The sequence below is a fragment of the Zootoca vivipara genome, chromosome 4, assembly GCF_963506605.1.
Source record: "Zootoca vivipara chromosome 4, rZooViv1.1, whole genome shotgun sequence".
NCBI classification, from domain to species: domain Eukaryota; kingdom Metazoa; phylum Chordata; class Lepidosauria; order Squamata; family Lacertidae; genus Zootoca; species Zootoca vivipara.
This window is the reverse complement of record NC_083279.1, coordinates 40231091-40258672: the sequence shown is the minus strand read 5'-3', so window position 1 is coordinate 40258672 and position 27582 is coordinate 40231091. Positions and strand designations below refer to the sequence as shown.

At 43.4% G+C, this 27582-nt stretch overlaps 1 protein-coding gene across 5 annotated transcripts; it reads left to right on the top strand.

The window, feature by feature from the left end:
* The first annotated feature begins 289 nt into the window (after window positions 1-289).
* Window positions 290-26773, top strand: ACOT9 (acyl-CoA thioesterase 9). Of its 5 annotated transcripts, XM_035115181.2 has the most exons (17): window positions 6331-6452; window positions 8207-8390; window positions 8508-8599; window positions 10415-10441; window positions 14137-14182; window positions 14622-14792; window positions 15093-15130; window positions 15777-15860; window positions 17236-17339; window positions 17876-17949; window positions 18343-18410; window positions 18877-18988; window positions 21726-21816; window positions 23965-24050; window positions 24297-24384; window positions 24573-24723; window positions 25665-26773. In XM_035115181.2, the coding sequence occupies exons 3-17, from the start codon at window positions 8548-8550 to the stop codon at window positions 25730-25732; spliced, it is 1260 nt and encodes a 419-aa protein (XP_034971072.1). In that variant the 5' UTR covers window positions 6331-6452; window positions 8207-8390; window positions 8508-8547; the 3' UTR covers window positions 25733-26773. The 5 variants fall into 5 exon arrangements, with proteins under 5 accessions (XP_034971073.1, XP_034971068.1, XP_034971070.1 ...); XM_035115182.2 differs by lacking the exons at window positions 6331-6452; window positions 8207-8390 and adding an exon at window positions 290-350; XM_035115176.2 differs by lacking the exon at window positions 8207-8390 and having other exon boundaries at window positions 5945-6452.
* Window positions 26774-27582: the final 809 nt, after the last annotated feature.

Sequence of the window (27582 nt, the reverse complement as noted above, 5' to 3'; positions counted from 1 at the left end):
AGTTCATTTTGTGGGTGGGTTTTGGTTCTACATGTGTGCTGTGCGGTAATGTTTTGCTAGGTGCCATCTATCACCATATCCCCTAGTTCTGTTGGCCAGGCACTCCTCTGTGGGCTGTGGTGGGGCTGGTCACAGGACACACAATTAAAGACAAAAACAAAAACCTGCTTTGTGCAAGTGTGGTATACCAGAACACTGCTTGGCACATGCCCTGCTTGGCACACACTCCACACACATTTGCATACACATGTACTTAGGCAGGCAAGGGAGCCTCAATGGCGACCCTCTGGAGGCTTGGGGACGGACGGAAGACCAGCTAGCCCCTCCGCCCAGCTCTGACCCTGCTAAAGGTAAGTATCTCTCATTGTTTTAGCCTTTACTTCAAAGTCGCTGCCAGAGAAGGCAGGGCCACAATTTGATCAAGGAAGTTGGTGCTGGGGAAAGCGATGGGAGCAAAGAAATTTATGCCAAGTCCCCAGTCTGAATTGTCTCACCGGTTGCTCTTAGCCCTGCTCAAAAAGGAATGCCACAATTGAGTAGCTTTGGGGTAACAATTTCACAATAACTCCAGAAACCACCTTATGTGATTGGTCCGCCTACCTCAGTATTGTCAATGCTGACTGGCAGTAGCTTTCCATGGATTTTGTCTGGAGTCTTTCCCAACCCTGCCTGGAGGTGCCAGGAACAGAACTCTGGATCTTCTGCACGCAAGGCTTGTGAAATTTTAACTTTGTTATAACAGGTTGAACACCATCTGCTCTCAAGACTTGTTCCATCGAACTCCTTGCTTTAAGGAGACAAACAGAGAGGAATCTGTGTTATAATCTTCTTTCTAATAAATGTACAAGCAGCTTGGCCATTTAGTTTTGTTTTTAGGCAGATGCAGAGATGTGGGGCCTCTGGGACTTTTTACAAGTTTATAAACAAATAAATCAGATGGAAATTATGGCAAGTGATGCAGTCACCATCTGGATTGTATTAACTATAGTTAGCCTCTCCCACATATGTATGGTCTGGGAAATAGGGTTGCCATATTTCAAAAAGTAAAATTCCTAACCCCTGCAAATTTGTTGAGTTTTTTTGGTTTTTTGTGTGATTTTAAACTCACATCAGCCCCAGCCAGCGTGACCGGTGGTTTGAGGTCTTTGGAGTGGTGGTTCAACAAAATCTGGAGGGCCATAGGTTGATCATCCTGATAGGTAAAAGAACACAATTTATAAAGAGAGCAGTAAAAATGACCTTGTATGTTTCTAATTACATGTGTGGAAGGGAAGAGAAAAAGAAATAGAACTGCCACATCCTATGCATGCTTCGCCCAGAAGGGGAGGAGAAAACACACAGCACAGAAAATCAAAAAACAGCATTAAAAAAGCAGACATTTTCCCCAGTACCCTGGGAAAAAACTCTACAGCCCATTAACTGGGGACAATGCTGGCAACCACACCCATCTGCCACCCATATACAGAGGCAAGCAACTGAAAAAACTGAGCACGTGGCCCCTGCACATACACCTGCACCAATGGGAACACAATACACACAATGCCACACTGTTCCCATTCCATCAGCCGCAGTGGCGTCATTTCCAGTGTGGCCAGTATCCAGACACCTCTCATTCAAGGATTCAGTTTCATTAAAGCTTTTCCTGAGCACTCTTTTCTGAGTGCAACACACTGCGGCCATGTACACGTTACCATTTAGTCTAGCTTCAGCTAGATTTCCCCCCCCCAAAAAAATTAATTTTTTTTAAATTTTATTTTTAAATACACATGACTTCAGCCACAATCCATATCTATCCTATAGTTGCTTTTCAAATACTGCCGTTTCATGCATTCTCTCCACTTGATTTGAAAAGGTAAGCCAACATGTTCCGGTCACAATTAAGCTGAGATGTGTATGTTTGAGACAGCCACTGCATATGCACAGATGCCAGCTTCAAAAACGGAGTGTGGGACACAACCGTGCTGTGTTTTAAGTTGCTAGTGTGCATATAGCCTCAAAGGGGAGGAAGGAGAGCCAACACAATACAAAGCAGGGAGAGCAGGAGACATGAGCTTGAGCCATAGCTGCCAAGTTATCCCTTTTTTTAAGGGATTTTCTTTTATGCTGAATAGGCTTCCTCGCGAGAAAAGGGAAAACTTGGCAGCTATGGCTTGAGCCCCACTAAGGAGGTGGTGGCAAATATGGCCTCATTTCGCCTTTTGCATGTATAGCAAGAAAGAAAAAGCCACCTCATTGTAACTATGTATATATATATATATATATGTATGTATGTACTGTATATACTGTATATATACACACACACGTGCACACACACACAGGGGAAATGTATTACAGTATATATAACAGTTATATAACTCAAGTGATGGCAGTAACTCAGGACTTTATAACCATCCCTTTGCAATTCCATTAGAGCAACAAACCCATTCTGTGTATTACAAATACATTTGATTGCCAGAGTGGTTTAAGAATCAATTCCTCTTCCCAGGAAACTGCGAATTGTAGCTCTGTGAGGGAAATAGGGATCTCCGAACAACTCTCTGCACCTTTAACAAACTATACTTCCCAGGATTCTTTGGGGGGGAAGCCACAACTGTTTAAAGTGGTATGATACTGACTGAAATCTACGGTGCAGATGGGGCCTTAAAACACTGGAAACACTACAAAGCACTTCCTAAACATTCAGCTGCACAGCAGAGAATTATCAGGCACATTGTGATTGTGAGGTATTTCTCTCCTGCCAACCCTAAAACCCCAGTCATGGATGCAGGAGTACAGGGTGAACAAGACCTGCCAGGGGTGTGGAATAGCCCATGTTTTACATGCAGAGGGACGAGTTAAGAGAAGTACTGTATGCACTATTTGCTTGGCTTCTGTACAGGCGCTAACCAGTCCTTTTGGCCTTCCTCTGGAAAACTGTGTGACCATCAACTCACCCTGTTTTGCCTGACAGACCAGTCCCTGTGAGTTAGCCACTGAACATGCCTTGTCCTGCTTCTTCCTTATCTCTTCCTTCCTGCCCCCTCCTTGCAAATGACTGCCTCATCGCCCTTCACAGCAACACCCATTTGATCTGTGAACCCCGAGACACCATTCCTCCTCGCAGTCCTGAGTGAGCAAACAATTAAGGGACCACTGCCATTCAACATGAGGGCAGTCGCCACTAAAACTGGCACGTTGAAGGAATTTCTGCTAACGTTGAAATACATGTGGATGCGCTCGTGAATAGCATGCTATAAAAACTGTATGCACATAACTCAAATAAACCAGCACAGCTGCACTTGAAAACTTGGGGTGTGGGTGGGGAGAAGGGTCGTATTAGGCCAATGTTGAGCATTAAGATATAAAAATGCTTAATCCACATTCCACAGCTAGGCTGCAGCCATGGATGATTTCACATGCTGCCCAGCTCATTATCTTCATAGTTTATCTGAAAAAAACACACAACTATAATTCATAGCAAACAAATGAATCACCGTATCAGAAAACATGTGCTTGTAACAGGAAGCATTTCTTTCGTGATAAAGGTAAAGGGACCCCTGACCATTAGGTCCAGTCGTGACCGACTCTGGGGTTGCGCGCTCATCTTGCATTATTGGCCGAAGGAGCCAGCGTATAGCTTCCAGGTCATGTGGCCAGCATAACAAGGCCGCTTCTGGCAAACCAGAGCAGCACATGGAAACGCCATTTACCTTCCCGCTATAGCGGTTCCTATTTATCTACTTGCATTTTGATGTGCTTTCGAACTGCTAGGTTGGCAGGATTCTTTCGTGATACTTATCCCTAAAAAGGTAAAGGGACCCCTGACCATTTGGTCCAGTCACAGAAGACTCTGGGGTTGCGGCGCTCATCTCGCTTTACTGGCCGAGGGAGCCGGCGTTTGTCCGCAGACAGCTTCTGGGTCATGTGGCCAGCATGACTTTTTCTTATAAATTTTTATTAAAGAAAATTCCTTTTTTTGAACAAAACAAATTGCAAATACAGTACATATAACCAATTACACACACCCCTTTATTCTCTCCCCTCCCTCCCTCTCCTACCCTCCGGAGACTTCCCTCAGCTCCCCTTTCTGGTTTGTTTATACATATTATTCTCTGCATGTTATAAAATTGTACATATCATTGCATTATCTGTCACCATGTTCTACTAATAAATTTGTGAATGTTTATTCAAAACCTGCCAATGAGTCCAGGTCCTTTTGTTGCTTTTGTAAATACCGGTAGTTTGTAAAAAGTTCCCATTCTTCCTTATAGTCACTGTTGTCCTTCTCGTGTAGTTTATATGTTAACTTTGCCAGTTTCGCATAGTTCAACAATTTTTCTTGCCATTGTTCTTTCGTTGGGATTTCCTCATTCTTCCATCCTTCTGCTAACAAAACTATTGCCGCTGTTGTAGCATACATAAATTCTGTTTTCCTTAGCAGGTCTTGTCCTAAAATCCCTAACAAAAATGCTTCTGGTTTTTTAACAAATGTCATTTTAAACATTTTTTCCCAGTTCATTATATATCATCTCCCAAAATTTTTAACTTCTCTCCATTCCCACCACATATGATAAAAAGTACCTTCTTTTCTTTACATTTCCAAAATGCATTTGATCCGGTTTCATACATTTTTACTGGTGTAATATACCATCTATACATCATTTTCATGTAATCTTCCTTCAGGAGAATACAGTCTGTAAATTTCAGATCAACTTTCCACAATTTTTCCCAGTCCTCAAATTGTATGTTGTGTCCTATGTCTTGTGCTCATTTAATCATAACCAATTTGACCTCATCTTTAGTTTCCCATTCTAACAGAATACTATATGCTTTTTTCAATAGCTTCACATCTTCTTCTATAACCTCCTTTTGGAACCTAGAAATTGTATAACTAAATCCTTTTTTGTTATCCTCCTTATAAATCTCGTTTAATTGTCTATAATGCAGCCAACTCTAGACATGTTCTTTGTTTTCACCATAGTCTTTTACTTTCCATTTTCCTTCTTGATCTCTCAGTAAGACTCTATATGTAGGCCACATTCCCTTTTTTGCCAAGCGGTTTGAGGTTTGGAAGACACCACTGTTGTCTGGTGCCCATTGGGACTGGTAAGCTCTCTGAGGGGCAAACTACAATGACCATAATTATTTGAAGGAAAGAATGTGTTTCAATGGTGTTTTCAAGGTAAATGTACACAGCTTCAAAATGGCTGCCATTTATGTCTGGAATGTGCGGCATACAGCTCTTGGGAATAACACTGCAATGGGGCAAAACCTCTATGGTGAACATCCCCCGTTTTCTGAGATAAAGTTCTGGGATGAACGTTTCCTGGGCCAATTTTTGGTGTTCCAGTGTTGGAATCATAGAATTATAGAGTTGGAAGTGATCCCAAGGGTGATCTAGTCCAACCCCCCCCCCCCAAATGCAGGAATCCTGTACAGTCATCAATGGCTGGGCTCAAATCAGCAATTTTCTGGTTAACAGCAAGACCCGCTGGGGTTTGAAGGACCCTTGGAGGCATCCTTCCTCCAGTGCTGTTCTGATTTGGTTTTAAGAACTGGGTTTTATTGACTATATTGTATTGCATTTTATATGTAAACTTGCTTGATAAGTCACACTGGAGTGAAAAGTGGTATACTGTATATACAAAGTGGGAAATAAATAAGTAAAAGGAGCTCAATGCTGTAACCAATGTGGTGCCCTCTGGATCTTGCTGGACTTCCAACTCCCAGAACCTCTTGACCATGCTGGCTGGGATGGGGCTCATGGGAGTTGGAGTCCAATGGGAGGTCACCATATTGACTTCTCTTAAGGCAGGCATAGGCAACCTTGGCTCTCCAGATTTTTTGGAACTACAACTCCCATGATCCCTGACCACTGGCCCTGTTAGCTAGGGATCATGGGACATGGGAGTTGTAGTTCCAAAACATCTGGAGAACCAAGGTTGCCTATGCCTGTCTTAAGGACTGGACTCCCGACTCCAGCTTTTATGCATCCGTTGAACGGGTGAGAAAAAACCTAATTTTGAACCTAGCCCATTATGGAGTAGATACCGGCACTCTAAACACACTGACTTGGGAGCAAGTATCCACTGAGTGGCTTTGCGCTGCAAACTCGCCACTTGTGCCATGATTAATCCCTCCCCGCACGGCCCTGAACTCGCAAGCACACCGGAGAATCAAGCCTAGCAGTATGGGGGAGAGCGGCTCCTCCGAATGTCATGGACGAACCCGACGCTTAAGCGCGGAGATAGGCCTTGGGAGCAACTACTGCGGGGAAGAGGGGCGCGTCTGCCGGAGAAACCAGCAAACCCTCCGAAGAGCTTGCCGGTCCGGGCGGCGGGGCCGAGTTCCTGTTCCAGGCGTGGCTGCTGCGTGCCTTGGGAGAGTGAGTCAGAGGGCTGCCAAGGCGGTTTCCCAAGTGCCGGAGGAAGGCGGGTTGCAGCCTGTGCAAGGAACAGAATGTTGTCCCCTAGGTAAGGCAATTCCTGGCGGCGTCTGCATCCAGCCGGCTCGGCACAGGCGCGGGGCGGGGAAGAGGGCTCCGGACAGGCAGGCGCGCGGCACTTCCAGGCGGGTTAATAGAAAGCCAGGCAGAGCCTACAGTTTAGGGAGAGCGGAGGCCCGCCCCTTCTTTCCCTTTCTCTGAATCCCCGCTTCGGCCTGCGCCTTGTCGGAGAAATGCTGGCAGGACGAGAAGACCTGGCCGGAGGAGCCAGGCATTGCTGTCGGACCTCCGCCTTGTTTGGGGCCTCCTTTTCCTGGGAGACAAGCGCTAGACACGGCATACGGTCTCTGGGCTCCAGAGGACTAGCCTCGTCCTGTGACAGCAGGAAGCAGCAAGACATGTTACGGCAGTGCATGGTGCAGTTTGAGTCACGCTGACTAGGAAGTAAAGTCCTCCGGTTTCCCTGGAACTTACACTTGCGTAAATGTGACTAGGGTCGCGGACGTTAAAGACAACCTAGGCACCCGCAGACTCAACCCTCCAGATGTTTTGGGACTACAATTCCAATCATCCCTGACCACTGGTCCTGTTAGCTAGGGATGATGGGAGTTGTAGTCCGAAAACATCTGGAGGGCCGAGTTTGGGGATGGGTTGGGCACCAGTGAGTCACTCTGGACAGGGTCGTTGAGTGGAAGTTCTGCCACCCATTTTTGTATATTTTTATGCAGCGTTTTGCGAAGTATGAAAGTTAAAAGTTATACTACACTCAACTGTGTATTCATAAAGTACCCCACGGCACACAGGACGGGGTGTGTGTGTGCTTGGGCCAATAGCCTTGGCCAGTTTGTGCTTTTGCCTTCCCACCACTGACAGGCCAGCCTGCAAGGTAACATCTCAGCATGCTTCAGTGCTCCTTGCTTGTGCCTGGCAGGAGCACCCTGTTGAGAGAGGAGGGGCCACTGCCATTCAAGTTCCCTGCTGTCCCATGAAAAACCCCTTGTGAGGCTAACTAAAGCTAGATGGTACTAGGATGTGGGAAAGGTACCCCTATCTACAAAGGAAACAACAGATGTACCAAAGCCTATATTATCCAGGTTGGGATAGATCATGAAAGGGAAAGACAGTTGGTCACCCCAGCAGGGTCAGTGGCATGACACATAGCAGGGACAGCAGGCGCAATATCTCTTCTGGTTTCAGATGCAAGTTAGGAAAACCTTCACCTGTTGCATAACAGCCATGGAACATGCAATTGTACAGGAACCCACTTGGAGCAAGTAGATTAAAAACCCCACTGAGAAACAGCCAGGCACATCCTGGTTAGGGCTGCCTTTCTCCTTGATCTGCATACAGAGGACAGCCCAAAGCAATGAGCAACAGTTAGCAGCCAGAGCACAGAGTTCCTCAACCTGGATGCACCATAGGTGTTGTAAAAAAGAAGGGGAGGGGAGTCTTGCCAGCTCAACCAGTGTTGGTGCTTCAGCCTCCTCCCAGGAACCCACTTGGAGCAAGTAGATTAAAAACCCCACTGAGAAACAGCCAGGCACATCCTGGTTAGGGCTGCCTTTCTCCTTGATCTGCATACAGAGGACAGCCCAAAGCAATGAGCAACAGTTAGCAGCCAGAGCACAGAGTTCCTCAACCTGGATGCACCATAGGTGTTGTAAAAAAGAAGGGGAGGGGAGTCTTGCCAGCTCAACCAGTGTTGGTGCTTCAGCCTCCTCCCTCATGGGGTGGGGAGAAACTAGAGTGACTAAAAGTATACTTCTCCCTTCCTTGTTGCAGTGGCCCTCTTAGTGTGGTGATACCTTATTCTTCCTGGATCCAGACTTTGATTCTGCAAGGCAAAAATGTTCGTGCCTGTTTGGCCAGCAGTGGCAATGCTGTCAGTGGCTCACAACTTTCCTGCATTTTAGCTGTTCAGCCAGCATACCTGTTCTGATAGTGATGCTTGCATACTTCCAGCCAGGTGGGACTTCTACCATATCCTCTGGCTCTCATTTCATGGATCTCAAATATAGGATTGCACCTTTAATGCTGCCTTTGATATCATACTGTTGACAGTATTCATTCTCCTTTGATGCAGATGGTTTTCATTAAGCAAGGCCCGTCCTGCCCTGGCCAGGATGCTGACTTCCTCCACCAGTGGCTCCCAGGCTTCCCAGACTATGGAGGAAGGTAATGTAATGCAGGCAGGTGTGAGAATGCAATCAGAAAGGTTGATCTGTTTGTTTAGTGGCATCTATAGCAGTAATGGGACATGGGTGGCGCTGTGGGTTAAACCACTGAGCCTAGGGACTGCCAATCAGAAGGTCAGCGGTTCGAATCCCCGTGACAGGGTGAGCTCCCGTTGCTCGGTCCCAGCTCCTGCCCACCTAGCAGTTCAAAAGCACATCAAAGTGCAAGTAGATAAATAGGTACCGCTACAGCGGGAAGGTAAACAGCGTTTCTGTGTGCTGCTCTGGTTTGCCAGAAGTGGCTTTGTCATGCTGGCCACATGACCTGGAAGCTGCACGCTGGCCCCCTCGGCCAATAATGCGAGATGAGCGCCACAACCCCAGAGTCGGTCACAACTGGACCTAATGGTCAGGGGTCCCTTTACCTTTATAGCAGTAATAGCTGTAACTGTGCTTCTATTTATGTGGGAACTATTTTCAAAACAAATATGTTGTTAGCGTAACTTTTTCCAACAGTAAACAGAAAGTAAAAGCAACAAACACAGTGAGTTGTCATTAGAAGCACATCACTCCACAGCACCAAATTGCTTAGTGGAAGAAAACTGGACCCTCCAGAATGATACTCAGTGATTGAGGCCTCTCTGCATCAACACCCACATTTACATGTGACAACTATATTTTTATGAAATGGCCTTGCTCTATGCCTGCAATGGGTGAGGGGTGTCTCAATAGTGTTGGGTGCCTCAGCAGGGCTTGACTTAGGGCAGTGTGGGGAACCAAGTTGAGGGGACGCAAAATAATAACAATAACAACCACAACCACAATCACAACAAAACCCATCTATTACCGGTATAAGGGTTGTGTGCCAAATTTTGTCCCAGCTCATGGTGCCATATTACCAAAGTCTAACACAGTCTAGCAAACCAGCCTCTTTACCTTCCCACAATTTACAGTGGCTGGCTAGTTCCATGCAGGCAGTGACCTGCATCATCAACACCAGTTCCTTGTAACACTTTATTATGCGATCCATAATAGATAAAAGTGCAAACACGTGTTTTGAATTAAGTAGTTGTTTAACCACGTCTGTTGTTATTCTGTATACTGCAGCCTAGAATGTCTGCATTTGCAGGCAGACCCACCACAGATGAAATAAAGTTTCTCTCTTACCATACCCCATTCTAGCACATGGGAGACATTCTGTTCAGTTTTATCTATGATACACAGTTTTGTTCCCTTTTTTAATTTAGATTTTAGGAATCTTATTGAAAGTCATTGTGATTTTATTATGCTTTGTGGGGCATAACTATAATAATAGTTATGAGAAAAGTGGAATAGAGGATGAAGATAAACACAGCTATTCAGTACCCTGCAGTGCTATGCATTTGGAAAACAAACAGAGGGACATCTTAACTTTAGCACAGAAATAAATGATCAGTACAACAGAATTAAATCATATGTTAGCACACTTGTGCATATCCTGTTTCTCATATTTTAAGACATACCCATAAATTAAGCCATAGCAGGATTTTTAAGCATTCAAGGAATATAAGCCATACCCCGAAAATAAGACATAGTGATAGGCGCAGCAGCAATGCCGGCCACGGCAGGAGGAGGAGGAAAACATAAGACATCCCTTGAAAATAAGCCATAGTGTGTTTTTTGAGGAAAAAATAAATATAAGACGTGTCTTATAATATGAGAAACACGGTACACTTCTACATTTTGTGACTGAGTCCAAAATGACCAGGAAAACAATGCAATTTTTGCCTTGTGTTTTACGACACTGATAATCTAAATGGCTTTTTCTACTTTACAGGACATTCACCCATTCATGTGAATAATGGTGTGTTGTGGTAACCTGTATGCATTTTAATATGGCTATATATCTGCTTCTATCTTGCTTCTATCTTTATTGGATGGTTAATGAAATATACACATTAATATTTTCTGGCACCGGTTGCAAGTTAGCGTTGTTGGTGGCACTAAATGGGGTCACACTGCTAAGCAAATAAAGCATGTCTTTTTAATCAAAATATCATCTCTGTACGCCTGCATCTTATGCTGTTATTTATGTTTACAATAAATCAGAAGACAAGTACCCAGGGACTTGTATAGATTGATGTTGAATCTAGAACCCTGTATTCAGATAACTGGTGAGCATGCTGTTCCTCTTAAATCCCTGGCTCATGATCTCCAGTTTTCCAAAGCTTTCTTAAGTCCATGTCCTTCCAATGGTTCAAAGTGTCATTTACAGACCAACATAAGAAAAAGAGAAGTTGGTAAGTGTGACAGTTTGTAATACTTTGAAATAAGTATGGGTCCAATCATATGCATGCAACCTCCTATTCCTAGTCCCTGTGTGAGGATTTGCCTCAGTCCTACTTTTTTGTTTTGTTTTCCTTACTCAGCTTCATACCGTTGCTACCCACTTTCCCCTAATGTTCAAACTTCAGACCAATGACTTCTTTCCCCCATTTCCTTTAACCAGTTTACCAGATGGGCCTATAGGGACATTGCTAGTCAACACCCAACCAATTATATGTGCTTCACTTAATAAGAGTTTGACAGAACAAAGGGCAGTAGCTCAGTGATAGCATATCTGCTTTGCATGCAAAATGTTCTGGATTCAATCCCTGGCATCTCTAGGTAGGACTGGGAAGGACTCTTGCCTGAAATCCTGGAAAGCCACTGCCACTCAAATGTTGACAGTACTAAGCAGTACTAACCAGCGATGTGACTCTGTAAGGCACCTCCCTGTGCACTGTCTTAAGATACTTCATTTGTAGTAATTTGGAATGCTGCTTTTCCCATATTTGCATGTGAGGGTAATACAGCTTGTAACTCTTCTTTCAGGCAGTCTTTCCCTCACATTTGGACAGACGTAAGCAGAACGGATGTGTGGGGAGGGAAGCAATTTCACTCCTCTACAGTGGTGTAATATCCATGATTAAGGATGAATTATCCCCATCTCTCAAGGAGCAAATAGCTTTCTGAAGGACAACCAGCTGGCCCTTTGGGTCAATGAGTTGTGGTCAGCAGCAGCATATCAGCTCACAGAAAGATACCGTGTTTCTCCGAAAATAAGACACCGTCTTATATTTATTTTTCCTTGAAAAAACACACTCTGGCTTATTTTCAGGGGATGCATTTTTTATTATTATTAAGTATGGTACAGTTTAACCTACAAGGTTAAACTGCCTATCACTATGGCTTATTTTTGGGGTATGGCTTATATTCCTTGAATGCTTAAAAATCCTGCTATGGCTTATTTTATGGCTACATTTTATTTTCGGAGAAACAGGGTAAGGAGAGCAAACAACACAGCTTGTATAGTTGAGCAACACCACTTTGCGATATGAAAATTGGGTTGTTTTGATACTGTCAGGCTAATTACTGCAAATGAGCAACACCAGGGCAATTAATTGTGTTATTGGGGATGTCAAGAAAAAAAGTCATATTCCTTGATAGCTGGAAATATCTCCCTTTTTTGGATTTAGGCAGTGGAGCAGCAAAGAAATGCTGTTGTTTGAATGTGGGAACAATGAAGAATCATAGAGATGCTGGGAGGTTTTTGAGCTTGAGTTTAGCTGTGAGAAGCAGCATGGAAGTAACTACAGGGGCCCACTCTATACAGTAGCTCTGTGGAAACCGGAGGATTAGTGATTGTGTTTCCCATTTTAAGGGTCAGCTTGTTTCCACTAAGCTCTGCTTGAATAGGATCATCAGTTTCCAATTCTCTCTTGTGCAAAGGAAACAAAAACCTGTTGTGCTGCTTCTGGAATCTCCTACCACTTGAGAAAGGAAAAGTGTTTAACAAGAAATGTTACGTCCTTTTATAGCTCAAAAGAAATACAAGCATGTGTATAATGGTGGGTTTTTTTTTTTTTTTTGAAGACTGGATGTACTTGGGGAGGGAACATCTGAGCCCTACAGTCCAGACATAGAAGGAACATCTGGTTGACATGGCTTCCCTGCTTGTCCTACCAGGTTGATGGCAGAATACTCTATATGGGCTGATTCCTAATAAGGGGTGATACTGATCCATAGGAAATATGCCTGCAGCTCCCAAGGACATTCCTTCAGGAGTATTGGCCACTGCTGTACAGATATACCCTAAACACAGCCTATGGATGGAAGTCAGTGTTGGCCTTACCATGAGATGAAGTGAAGCTACTGTCTCAGATCATGGATTGGAAAACTGAGGGCCACTTTTTAAATTACAAAATGTTTACATGAAGCACACCAATCTGACTATTCATAGGATGAAAATAGGTCTAGAGCAGAGGTGCTGTAGAACCTTCAGATGTTGTTGAATTCTGACTCCCATTATCCCTGCTAGCATGGCCAGTGGTCAGGAACGATGGGAGTTGCAGTGCAACAAACACCTAAGCATCCCTGTTCTAGAATATATATGATATTAGCAAGTAGAATCTGGATTCTGTCTTGAGTGGCTAGAAAAATAAGGCTGGACCACAAATTTTGAAATTTGCCCTGATAGGTTATGTGGACTGCATGTGCATATGATAGGTTATGTGGACTGCATAGTTGGCCTGGAAGAAGAGTCCTCTGACTCCTGTACTTTAAGAAAAGTCCACTGGACCTCCAGTAATTTCAAGTACATATTTGATGTTTCTTCTGGCATGGTTGTACATTATTAAATACAAAATGATTAATATTCTAGTGATATTTAGTGTCATAAAACCTTTCCCAAGGATGTTGCTGGCTCTGTGGCTTGAGCTCAGCTGACTTAATTAGAGCAAAATGATTGGGTTTGCTTAAGTCATCCAATTTACATGTAACCATTTTAATTGATTTGACGGGTGCAGGTCTTTTGGATTGTTAGATTTACTTGCTCTGATGACTAGATGTATTAGCCTTGAGCCAGCTGAGGTAGCACACAACTGCTAATGGCCCTGCATGGGGATCCATATCGCAGCCTGCCTCAAAAGTGTCATCATCCAGTTTGTTCAATGGCAAAGAGCATTCTGATATGTAGCGGCATCTTTTTGCCTATGCACATGGAAGCTTGGTTCCGTCCTTGGGTTTCCTTTATAATATCAGAGCACATGAATACAGAAATTTATGAATGTAGGCTGAGTAACTTAAACATTCATTTTAGAATTTGCAGGCTGTCTTGCTGGGTCAAATTTGACTTTCACACAAAAAAGTCACAAGGATCAGTTGGGTATTTTTGGTTGTAAAAAAGTAAAAGCTGTCATAGTCTCCTTGGTTATAATGGTGTGTCCCAGGCATCCCCAAACTGCGGCCCTCCAGCTGTTTTGGGACTACAACTCCCATGATCCCTAGCTAACAGGACCAGTGGTCAGGGATGATGGGAATTGTAGTCCAAAACATCTGGAGGGCCGAAGTTTGGGGATGCCTGGTGTATCCCCTGGATAGCAGGAATGAACTTTGCCAACTGTTGCTTTTCATCTTCTCTTTTGCATGACTTTGCTTACTCTTCTGCTTCTTGGGAGGGTAGTAGTACCCTTTTGGTCAGTTAATGCATCAAATATTTCTCACTTTGTTGTGTTGCAGTGCGAAATAGATTGAGGGAGATAGTGGGAGCATCTACCAATTGGAGGTATGACACATGCAAAACTTTCTTTGATTTTTTTGATAGTTGCATTTCAAAACAAAGCAGACCTGATTGGAATGTCCTCTTTCAGAGATTTAACCAGCTGTCTTGCAACTCTGAGGGTCTTTGCCCCTACAGGAATGATGATGATGATGATACTTCTCATAAATGTTAATAGTTTATATGCATTATCTTAGTAATCCTTTTTTGAAAAAATCCTTCAGAGAAAGTAAATTATTAGTATCCCTAAATTACAAAAATGATTTGAATCTGATAGTGATTGCCTTAGGCTGTAACCATGTTCAAGGTGGACCCAAGATTTGAACTGGTGATTTTCTAGCTCAAAGATCTTGATCTTAATCATTATGCTATGTAACTCTAGTAAACTTGTATTATATTTTGCAACCTGTGTCCACCCGGATTCATCTGATTTGTTTTCCTCCAGAGACCACGTGCAAGCAATGAATGAAAGAAAAGCTTTACATACCCTCCTTGCAAAAAAACAAGCTGACCTGCCCCCTAGGAAAATGAGAGACAGCTATATAGAAGTTATCCTGCCTTTGGGAAGTCAACCTGAAATAAGAGAAAAATATCTGAACGTGCACAACTCGGTCAGGTAAGATCAGCTGCCTTTTAAATAGAATGAATATCTTCCTACTTAGTGCCTTACCATTTGCACTGTTATCTTATGTACCATTTTGACCTATAACCCCCCCCTTCAAACCTGGCTCTCCTAATTATTATATGTGAATTTTGAAAAAGATCAAACTATTGAGATGTTTAACGATAAATTTTTAAACTTTAGATTGTACTTTTTTTTCTTTTCTTTTTTTTGAAACACCGCCATAGAACTATGTTGGATTCTCCCCAGTATCTTGCAAAGTAATCTCACCATGTACCATTTTAACCTTGGTAGGTTTGGCCGAATTCTTGAAGATCTTGATAGCTTAGGAGGTATGTAACAGCCATGCAGTTTCATTTATCTGGTAGTCAGATTAATTTGGGTAATTAGAATTCTGGGGTCAGATATTACACAGAACTGGGATGCGAGAGAAAGGCGTGTGAGTGACTCGGGCTTCCTCTTTTATGCAGTTCCTGTGTAAATGCTCAAATAGTGAATAGTGACAAATGTGACCTATATGAGTTCTGCTCATGAATGCCCTCAACCTGCAGGAGCTAGATGGGAAATCTTCCCTTGCCATGGCAAGGGTGGTGAATAGAGATAATGGTTCCTTGAGTTTTTGAGATCTGGAAGTCCCAGATCCTTAGAGAAGGCAGCCAGACTGTGATGCAAAGCACGCCTATCCGGAAACAAGGGCTGCCAAAATCTCTGAAACATTTTCCCAAGCCAGGATTTGTGTTATGGTGGTACAGTGCATCTACTGGAGCCCTTCACATGACTGATTGAATGAACCCATTTTAATTATATTTGTGAATGAGACATTTTCATGCATGTTCCTTGTTTGTTTGAGCTCTTAAGGTGTTATTCTTGGAATGACACAAATACCACATTGTAAATTTTTTACTGCAATCCCTTTCATAAAAAAACCTATAAATTCAGAGAATAAATAATGCAGTCTCTTTTATCCTTTCTCTACAGTTCTGATTTGTTATACACACACAAAGCACGAAGCTGGTCAGATGTCTCCTTTGTCGATTGTTACAGCGCTGGTGGATAAAATTGGTACGATGTTGTTTGATCTATTAAAAAACTCAATGCCTGAACTAGGAGTGTTCGCCGTGTTTGATAAAAAGAGCTAGGCTTCATTTTGACATAAATGTTGGGGGAAAGGGCAGGAGATAACTGCTCCACCTCTTTTGGATAAGACTTTCTTCAGGCTGACAGATGTTACAGCAAATGTGCATTTGGTTCCAGAACAACACCTGTGTTTCCATGTCCCTCCTTTCATTTTAACAACTTGTTATGTCCATTATGTCATGAATTCCGCCCCCTCTGTTTCTCCCCCACACTAAATCAGTGATGTGGAGCAGGGCAGTGCTGAAATATCAGGTCATACATTTCCCCAGTTAGATACTGCCCCAAGAGGAAAGGCAGCAAAATGTGTTGCAGCCATTTTCTGTGGCAAATGCGCACTTCCTGTTACATCTTGCTTGACATGAAGAAGGTACCTGGCAAACCTCTCTAGGGAGCATTCCACAGCTGGAGTCTGAGAAGGCTCCTCTCCTAGTATATGGTTACCAGATTTTCTTCAACGAATCCAGGGACCCCCCCCCTTTTTGAAGCTGAGTAGCAATGAGGAATGAGTAGTGGGGATGGTGAGACAAAAGGCTTATTGTATAAAGGTGCAAAGCCCTTCTTTCGCACCCTGTGAAACATAAATGCGCAGAGTTTTTAAAAAACTGGGCAACGGCTGCCTGCTCACAACTCCCGAGCCTCCGCTGATCAGTCAAAACAAAGGGGGAAGGGGAAGGAGATCTGTACTGCCGGATGTCCCCGGTTCCCTTTTGGCAGTGGCGGTGGCAGCAGCAGTCAGCAGCCCGGAGCCAGCCTGGTAGCGCAGTTGGCTCTGGCTGGCTTCAGGAGCTGTTCGCCACTCGCTGCCGTGGCGCTCGCCATTTTTCCTGCACAAGACACATCATATGGGGACTTCCAGCGAGGAAAAATGGCGGGCACCACGGCAACGAGCAGCTCCTGAAGCCAGCCAGAGCAAACTGGGTTACCAGGCTAGCTCCGGGCTGCTGAGGCTGCCGCTGCCACGTTTCCCGGGGACAGATTTGCAAATCTGGGGACTGTCCCCGGGAACCGGGCAGGGACGTCTGGTAACCCTACCCTAGTAGCCACCCAGCTCACTTCTCTTGCTGGTGGCACCCAGAGTAGTCCTTCAAAAAGGATCTTAAGGGGAGGGGGGCAAGGGCAGTCTTTTGGGTATCCTGGTCCCAAGCCATTAAGGGCTTTAAAGGTTAAAATGGGCACTTTTTCTGACTTGTAATAGATAACCAGAGGTAAGTTAGCTTCCTTGAGGTAGAGAAATTAAGTTTTTGTTTTCAGTTACTTATCTTTAGTGTCTATGCTCTGACTCCTGTTGGTTTGCTTTTAGGGTTATGGAAGCAGGATATTCGTCCAGACTGTGATATCAAGTTCGTTGGGAATGTTTCATGGGTAGGAAGGACATCAATGGAAGTAAAGATGCACATGCTTCAGGTTGTAATTTTTCCATATAAAAAGTAATACACATTATGAGTGCCTGAGAGTTCTAAAACAAGGGCCTGGTTCACATATGCCATTAAACCACAGTTAAAAACAAACTCTGGTTTGCACCTGCTGCTGAAAAGTTCTCTCTGCTCTGCTTTTGCACTTGTCAATCACCAGGAAATCTGACAAGTTGCGATGTCCCAACCCGGGCTTTTGGTTTGTTTCTCTCCAGACAAATCCTAGCTGGCAATTAAGGTTTGTTCTTGGCTTGTTGCTTGTGTGTGTTTTGGGAGAAAGAAACCATGAGCCTGGGTTTGGGCGGAACAACAAGCCAAACACTGTTTTCTGATGGTGCAGCTGGAGAGAGAGAGAGAGTAACACAGTACCCCAGTTTCCAATAAACCATACCTTGTATTTAGCTATAGTTTAATGTGGTGTTTAAGCCAAGCCACTAGGAAGGCAGAACATCAAGATCTTCATTGCATTATCAGCAGGAACAAGACTAGTTTGCTAAAGATGATCTCCCTTCCATTGTTTTCTTTTAGTTTCACGATGGTGCCTATTGCCCTGTATTAGATGCAACTTTTGTCATGGTGGCCCGTGATCCAGAAAACAAAAGGTAAGGCTTTCAGTAGACCATTGGGAATAATTGTACAGTGACAAATGGTAGAGTCTTTTGCTGAAGGGAGGACAAAGGAGGAGAGAGCTGCTTGCCCAGTGGGGGCAGAGCTGCGACACTAGCTTCCTGACACCACTGCTGCTTACTGAAAAGGGGAAAGAGATCAGGGTTATGCCGGTGAACTGGTGGAAGTGCTGCATAGCCTCCTCCTCTCCCTCTTGGTAAGTGACAGTGATGCCTCTCCCGAGAAGCTAACACTATAGCTCTGTCCCACCTGGTGAGCTGCCTCTGGTGATAGTCAAACGCTGCTGCATTCAAACACTCAGGTGGGCATATACATGCCACATTTAAAGTATATTGTTTTGACTGTTTTTGCGCTTTGTGTATTCACAGGCCAGCATTTGTGAATCCACTGATTCTTGAAAGTCCAGAAGAGGAAAAAATCTTTAAGGAAGGAGAAGGTATGTAATGCATTCCTTGGGGTTGTGAAGAATTTCTGGTTATGGTCCATTCTCCCATTTCATAAAGGGCATTTAAAGATGGATTTTCAGGGTTCTCCCTCCAGCTCTGCACTTATAAGTATTGAATACGTGGAAGATCAACATGATTAACAGATAACAGGAGAAGGAATTTAATTATCCCCATTGGCTTGTAACAAGCCTGTCCACTCCATTTCACTTCCTTAAATATCCTTTTAGAGCCATGGAAGCCAGTGGCCATCATTATGCTATGCTGGCCACTTCCGCAGGTGAATTATGCATTGGCTGAAGAAATATTTTCTTTTGCCTGCCCCAAACCTACCACTGATCAATTTCCTTTGCTGACCCAATGTGTCATTATTAGTTTTGAAACGAGGGGGTTGGATACAGCTCTTGGAAACTTATTTCCACCAAGTTATTTTCTGCTCATTTTCATTTACTTGGTTAGCAAACAAGACCAGAAGAGTTGATTCCAGTAGGGCTTCCTTGCTAAAAATGGCTCCCACTGCAGAGGAAAGAAACATTGTACATGACATATTTCTTAATACACTGGACTCAAGGTAGGTGGCGGGGCAATGAAGGCTTTTACAAACTTTACTTCTGTTTGGGTCTGAATTTTCTTAAAGGTGGCAACTTGTTGTTCTATCATTTCTCAGCATGTACCTATTTCAGGCATTGAAAAAAGGGCTGCTCAGATGTTGTTTCCCATAGCTGCCAAGTCCGGATCGTAAAGATCCGGGATCGGCAGCGCGCGCACGACCGGAAGTTGCGTGACGCAACTTCCGGTGGCGCTTCGCCCTTCTATGGGCACCAGAAAATGGCGGCGCCAGCGCCGGAAGTCGCTTCCGCGCATGACCGGAAACACGTAAAAGCGACTTCCGGCGCCGGCGCCGCCATTTTCTGATGCCCTTAGAAGGGCGAAGCGCCACCGGAAGTCGCGTCACGCAACTTCCGGTCATGCGCGGAAGCGACTGCCGGCGCCGCCATTTTCTGGTGCCCATAGAAGGGCAAAGCGGCACCAGAAAAATGGCCGCCAGGAAGAATCGAATTTAAGGGACAATGCCGGGATTCTCTGCCAAACGGGAGACCGCCGGGAAACGGTGAGAAAAAAGGGGTTTTCCCGGCGGATACGGGATACTTGGCAGCTATGGTTGTTTCCCCTTCTTTTGCCTTCCTTGTGCAGAAGTGAATGCCCAGGCCGGGAGATCTTGCATTTATTTATTTGCAGTTGGGAACCCAGAGAGGTATACCATATATTTACGGCCCTATTAAAAAACAAAATCTAAAAAACCTTAGGTTCTCCTCTAACCCTGGATACCGAAACTGCTAGAGGAGGCAGTGTCATTATCAACAGTCAGGAGACATTGGTGAAGGTTATTTTTATTACCCTTGTGTTTCTCTGGGTGGGCAGCATATGCAAGAATGTCCAAAATTATTCTCCCTAGCCGCTCTCAAATAAGTTAGAACAGTGGTTCTCAAAGGGTCTGGCAGGAGAGGATTGCAAGTATGGCAGGAAGATTCAAGGACAGTCAGTATTATATTTTGGGAATGATTCGTGTTCTTATGTAGCTGCATTGTTTTATACTTTCTGGATGCCCCATGATCATATTATAAAGCAGCCGTCTTCTGTGTTATAAATTAAGCACTGCTAGGAGTTGTTTTCTTTTTGTTTTCCAATGTATTTCATATCAATAAAAAATTTGGTGTGCCACAAGCAAATTTTTATTCTGAAAGTGTGGCCCAGAGAAAAAAACTGAGTTAGACTGAGAAGTTAACCCTGTGAAGTACATTAGGCTGAGAGGTATGGCTGACCTGAGGCTTCCAGTGAGTTTCATGGCTACGTGGGGATTTGAACCTGGTTCTCCCTGAATCCTAGGCTGGCATTCTAACTCTTGCACCACATTGGCTCTAAGAGGTATCCTCCTGGCTCCCCATCAAGGTGACAAAAGCTGACCTGAGGTAACTCACACAGAAGCTATTCAAGGGGAAATGACACACTGATTCCCCCCCCCCCCAAAAAACCCTGGGATTGATGGGAAGCCATAAAATTATCTGAACCTTTAAAAAGGGAGTGCTTTATTTGAAAGTCCTGGAAAGCTCAAATCAGCTTTGCCTTTTTGCTAGAGGTGCAACTGGATTTCTTTATTGCGAAAAACTGACCACAAAATGGGTCTTAAAAAAACACAGGAGTGGATACATAGGCTATGTTGCAATGAGTGGATGGCGATTCCCCCCAGAAACAAAGGTCAGTGTACTTTATGGCTGAGTGGATATTTGAATCCAGGCCTCTTCATTCCAAGTGCAGCACATTTAACTACATCTATTACACACATCCTGGTTGGGGCATTCACTATGTGTGTCACAGTGCAATGACGATACGATACGATAATCTTTATTGACATTGTCCCATGCAGAACAACGAAATTGAACATCTACATCAAACTTACACAACCATCAGCATAATTACCTCCTAAAAAACCCACACTAATACCCCTCCTGATTTACCCCCTAAAACTCTGATGCCCCATGACTGAATACAGACCCTCCCTCACAGACTGCCTTTCGCTGCATTCAAAACCAAAATCGCTCTTGTATAGAAGCTATTTCTCAGGCAGCTAGTCCTGGTCTTTATGACCCTGTACCTTCTTCTATCATTTCCGGGGTGCTCACTGTCCTGCAAAATATCTGCAGCTTTCTTATAGCACCTGGAGGCATAGATTTGATCCAAAGTGGGAAGAGTGCACCCAGTTATCCTCTCCGCAGTCTTTACGACCCTGGACAGCGCTGTTCTTTTCCCAACCGTGCAACTCCCAAACTACACACACAAACCATAGGTTAATACACTTTCTACAGTACAATGGTAAAATGCCCTCAGCAGGTCCTTTGAGAGATTGTTTTTCCGGAGGAGTCTCAGAAAGTATAGCCTCTGCTTTGCTCTCTTCATCATATCTTTGCTATTCGCTCCCCATGTGAGGTCATCTCTCAACTCCATTCCCAGAAATCGAAACACCGAGACCTGTTCCGCACACTTCCCCTCGATATTAAGTGGTTGAATATTCAATTTGCATTTCCTGAAATCCGCAATTATCTCTTTTGTTTTCTTTAGATTAAGGAATAGATCGTTTCCCCTGCACCACTCCACCACGATGTATGTGAACCTAAGGCCTGTTTGTTGTCTCACTATGTGGGAGACATGGGGGGAGTGACATTCAGACAACCCCAGGTGGAGGTTAAGCAGGGGTTTTGCTTCGTAACATTGGGCTGAGACAGCATCTAAACTCTCCTTCTCTTTCACAGGACGGTGAGTTTTCGGAGTCGGCTGCTGCCACCCACCGCAGTGTGGATGGAAGATGCAAAACTGAAGGGTCTGGAAATCTGCCACCCTCAGGTATTTGCAGAGCTATAGCACAAATGTGTTAGGGGTGGGTTTTGGTCTGCTCTTGATAAATAGATGTTTGACTCCCTTTCCAAGCTGTGATATTGGATGGTGCTTCGGTTATATGATAGAAATTGCGATGTATATATTTTTTCATTCTGAAGGTATCTATCCATGTAAGAAAGTAGTCTTGATAGATTTTCGTAGTCCCACAATTGGTTGTGAGTTCCCTTCAAAGGTCAGCTTAATTTTTAATTGTAGCATTACAAGAAGGCTTCCTATCTGTATTATTCTGAAGCTCTTTCCCACTGTGGAGGAGGGTCCCCCTAAGCATATCATGTGGACATTATTGGTTCATGGCTGCTAGCAGTCTGTTTGCCAGAGATGCTGAGCAGCTTTGCAGTAAATGTTAGCATATCCGTTGACATATTTAGGAAATCCATTTTTCATCCCTGCCCTCCTCCAGGCACTCCACCTCCGTGTCATTGTGTATTATGGCCATGAAAGAGCATGCAACAACCTACTGACTAGGTTCAGATCTTGGCCGATGTGTTTTTAGCAAAAGGGACCAGCTGCTCAGTATATATTGCAGTCTTGTGCCTGTTCCTCTTCCTGTACCCACCAATTGGTTACAATCACAAAGTAAAGCTTGATCAAAATTGCTGAGGAATATGTAAAATACCTCTTGCATGTTGACATGTGTTTTGAGTGTTGTTGTTGAGTCGTTTAGTCATGTCCGACTCTTCGTGACCCCATGGACTATGCCAGGCACTCCTGTCTTCCACTGCCTCCCGCAGTTTGGTCAAACTCATGTTCGTAGCTTCGAGAACACTGTCCAACCATCTTGTCCTCTGTCGTCCCCTTCTCCTAGTGCCCTCAATCTTTCCCAACATCAGGGTCTTTTCCAAGGATTCTTCTCTTCTCATGAGGTGGCCAAAGTATTGGAGCCTCAGCTTCACGATCTGTCCTTCCAGTGAGCACTCAGGGCTGGTTTCCTTAAGAATGGATAGGTTTGATCTTCTTGCAGTCCATGGGACTCTCAAGAGTCTCCTCCAGCACCATAATTCAAAAGCATCAATTCTTCGGCGATCAGCCTTCTTTATGGTCCAGCTCTCACTTCCATACATCACTACTGGGAAAACCATAGCTTTAACTATACGGACCTTTGTAGGCAAGGTGATGTCTCTGCTTTTTAAGATGCTGTCTAGGTTTGTCATTGCTTTTCTCCCAAGAAGCAGGCGTCTTTTAATTTCGTGACTGCTGTCACCATCTGCAGTGATCAAGGAGCCCAGGAAAGTAAAATCTCTCACTGCCTCCATTTCTTCCCCTTCTATTTGCCAGGAGGTGATTGGACCAGTGGCCATGATCTTGGTTTTTTTGATGTTGAGCTTCAGACCACATTTTGCGCTCTCCTCTTTCACCCTCATTAAAAGGTTCTTTAATTCCTCCTCACTTTCTGCCATCAAGGTTGTGTCATCTGCATATCTGAGGTTGTTGATATTTCTTCCGGCAATCTTAATTCCGGCTTGGGATTCATTCATTGGGTTTTGAGTGTATTGATAGCTATATTGATGATATAATTCCATTGCTCTCTTCTCTTCCTCACTCGTTTTAATAATTTATTTGCATTTCTCACTTGATCCAAAATGCTTTTATCACCAAAGCTGCATATGTACTATACATTTAAAGTACAAAGAATAATGGGAGCTGCATTTTACCCCTCACCTCACAGAGTTAAAATTATCAGTCCTCAGCATCCTTTGGGGGTGAGGAATGTCGTTTGCATTTGCTTTAAATGTATTCTGTGTTTGCAGTCCAAATCTCCCTGTTGTCACTGGACAAAAATTCTTCTATCAGCAGCACAATTGGACTGGCACAAAAAGTTGGTAGTTCTCACTATCCTTCATTGCAGTTGGTTGGACTAAATGACTCTTGGAAGTCCCTTCCACCTCTACAAATCATATGATTCAGTGATTCACAGTATATTGTATTTTATCCACAAATTACGCATTTTGTGCTTTTTGTTATGTTGCCAATAGCACAAACTGCTAATTACTTGTTTTATGGCTACCTTGATGGAGAACCAGAAATAAATACACGTTTTAAGGCAACATTTTCTGTAAGGGTGCATCATTCACCACTGAATATTTTTGACTGTAGGAACGCAACATTTTCAATAGAATCTTTGGGGGATTTCTCATGAGGAAGGCATATGAACTTGGATGGGCTTGTGCCTACAGCTATGGGTAAGTCGCAGGATGGTAATATTTGCAGGACTTAAAGCCCGGCGAGTCTTTGAGGAGGGTGGGGGTAGGGGAAGAAGGCAGGGGTTCACTTGGTTCTCCCTCCAGACTTCCTCCTCCCGGGCTATGAGTGGGAAGAGCGCCTTTCTCCTCTTGCATCCTCAAATCGGTGCAATGTTTAAATGTTACTTACAACGCGATGTTCCCCACGTTTCCCTTTTTAAAATGTATTATTTTCCTCCGCTCCAGAAACTCCCGGCCTTATGTGGTAGCTGTAGATGATATCATGTTTCAAAAACCAGTTGAAATTGGATCTTTGTTATTACTTTCTGCCCAGGTAATGGATTTGTTTTACTGAAACAATTTTAATAGCTCATACTGGTATAAATCATTTGGCTGTCCCTGAAAGTGAGAAATAACAAGTCAGAGAAACACTGGCTTTCCTTTTCAAATATTAAAAGGTTGTGTCTTCCTTCTTCAGTTCTGAATATGGAGGCCCATAGCAGCTCTTTCTTTGTTTTAAAGGTATGCTATACTGAAAATAATAATGCCCAGGTTCGAGTACACAGTGAGGTGTATGATCCAGCTACCAGAGTGCACCATACAACCAATGTCTTCCATTTCACATTTATGTTAGAAAATGAGATACCAAGTATTGTTCCCAGAACATATGGCGGTGAGTACCTATTTTGGAAGCTTCACAGTGCATGATATTGCATTATGCAGTGTGAAAGTAATGGTATTATAGGTACTGGCAGACAAAGGTTGGGGCAGGGGGAGCGGCCTGCCCTGGGTGCCATGGTGGGGTGCCATTGTGGCCACCTGCCTCCTGGGACGCTTGCTGCGCACCCTGGGACGCTCACCATGTGCCCCCTCTGCAATGTGTGCCATGACCTCTGTGATGAGTACCAGCCACGCCCCCCACCTGTTCGCCGCTCCAGGTGCCGGAACATGTTGCTCTGCCACTGATTATAGGATAATGGGCCCAGGATGTATTACTTCCTGTTCTTGTTGTCCTCCATCCCCACCCCCGTACCTCTTTTCCTCTCCATCGCCTCTCCTTCTGAGTTCATTTAGGTAGCCCAGAGAATTGTATAGCACCGTATTGGCCCGAATATAAGCCGCTCCCTTAAAATTCCACAGGCACTCACACCCGTTCCATTTTACCGTATGTCTGTTTCAGCAGCAATATCGTAGAAGCCAATTTTTGTCAGGTCGCGAATTTAAGCTGCACATTAACTTTTCACGGTTGGAATTTGGGGAAAAAAGCGAGGCTAATATTCAGGCCAATACGGTAATTTGTGCAGTCTGTTTTCTGTACTAACATAGTTCAAACTCTGTGTGAATTTAGGTCGGTCCACAGTTCCTATCCATTTTTTATTTTAAAGTATTAATCAGTTCACTCCTTCAGTCTGTGCTGTGTGAACTAACCTAAATGAAAGGATGAAAGTGTTCTCAATGAAGACAGTAAAACTTTTATTCCAACTTTGGAAACAGGCAGGCTAAAAAGCGAGAACCCACAGTGTGCAAGGAAAAAGTGTGAAAAATTGACTCGAATCTTAGGAAGTTTGAGAAGTATCTGTATAGATGACTTGGTTGCTTTTTCTTGTCTTTCAGAATCCATGCTGTATTTGGATGGGAAGCGGCACTTTGATTCCGCCATGAAAGAAAACATAGCACCCTAGCAGAGTGCCACCTTTGGAAGGAGATCGCCTTGGAAACTTTAAGCATATTGCTTTTCCACAGGAGGAAAATATCATTTCTGCCATTAAAAACAGTATGATGATCATGAATGCAGAAATACTCTAAAACACTTTTCTATCCATTTATTGTTTATTTATACATAGTTTTTAGATTGCTTTTTGTATTTCATATTGGTATTTTATGTATTTTTAATGCAAAAAGACAAACTACCGGTGTATGTATGTATATATATATATATATATATATATATATATATATATATATATATATATATATGGCCACCACAGTGGTAATTTGCAAAGTGAAAGGTAGAGCGTGAAGGAAATGCAGTGTGGAATTCTGCTGCTGAACAACTTTTGCATTCTTCGTTACTCAGAGGTGGTGATCAGTATACCATTTAAATTTATATGCTTATACTTAAATGTTTTCTACCACTGACTTCAGTCTGATAAAAGCAGCCAAAGCTCCTGCACATTAATTGAAAAGGGTTAAGCAGTTACATGGTGTGTCAAGGGCACACCAGGTCCATGAAGACCATTACCCTGCCTATCACAGTAGAACTTCTCTTGATTTCAGCCTTTGATAAACTCCTACCAGATATGGAAATGTTTTAATGAATAATGTATTATATCCTATAATAAAAAAAATCATACGCTTGATTGACATAATCTTGTTCTTAGAAGCTACAAAAATATATTCCAGATTGCTTCATATCACGTCTGGTAATCTACACTCACATTGAAAATGATTTGGCAAAGATGGTGTTCCAAATTGTGTTTTTAAACTGTGCATCACTGAAGCCCAAGATTCCTTTTGGAGCTTTACCATTTTGTTTTTTCTTCTTTTCATAGAAGTTTCTCTATGCCAGTTGCATTTTGAAGTTTTGGGCTATTCAAAACTGAGAATGCAACTCACCCTTGTGGATGTGTGAAGCATAACCATGCTTCTACTATGGATATATTGAGATACCCATCACATTACTGGATGTCCTGCATCTGAGAATAAAGATACTTGACACTGTATTTTAGTGTTTAAATTATGCATTTGGTTTGTAAAAATATGAATGTTTGGATTGTGCAGTTTTTGTAACTCATTTAACTTAAAAATACACCCCCAAAGTTTAAGTAAATGTGATAGCTTTTTCCAGTGCTTTTTTTCCTGGGGGACGCAGGGGTATGCACACTCCTAAACATTATGTGAATCTTTAAGTTTGGCCTCATTGAGGGCAGTATTTCAATATGAATAGAAAAATGAGAGTACCCCTAAACATTTTTTTAAATAAAAAAGCACTGGCTTTTTCACATTTGCTCTGTACTGTCTCTTTCAAAAACATTGTGTGCATAGCTTGCAATTCAATAATTGAAGTTAAGGCTTAATTTGAATTTGGAAAGGAGTTCCATCTAGTCCGGCACCCTTTGCAAGAATACATGCAGATGGCAGCACAAATGAACAACGATTACCTTCTTTTCTCATGCCCATCTTGCACTCATTTGTTTTGTCTCTGCGTTTTCAAAATAGTAATAGAATACGGGAAGTCTGAATTATGAAATCAATATATTGGGGTGGGCAACCTCCAGCCTGTGGGCTTCCTGCTGGCCCTGCAAGGCTGTTTTCCACAAACCATACCCACCTACCTTCCTGTGATGTCAGGCAGAGATGCAGCTGCTTTCCCTGTAGAAAGCAGGGTTGATCAATCAGCTGATGAGTGTGTGTGTGTCCTTGGTTTTGGTGTGTGAGATTAAATTGCACACTTACTAAATTCTATGGAACACGATGCTTGCTTCAGAGTAAACATGCATATAGTTGGGTTAGAAAGAGTTATTAGTGTGAC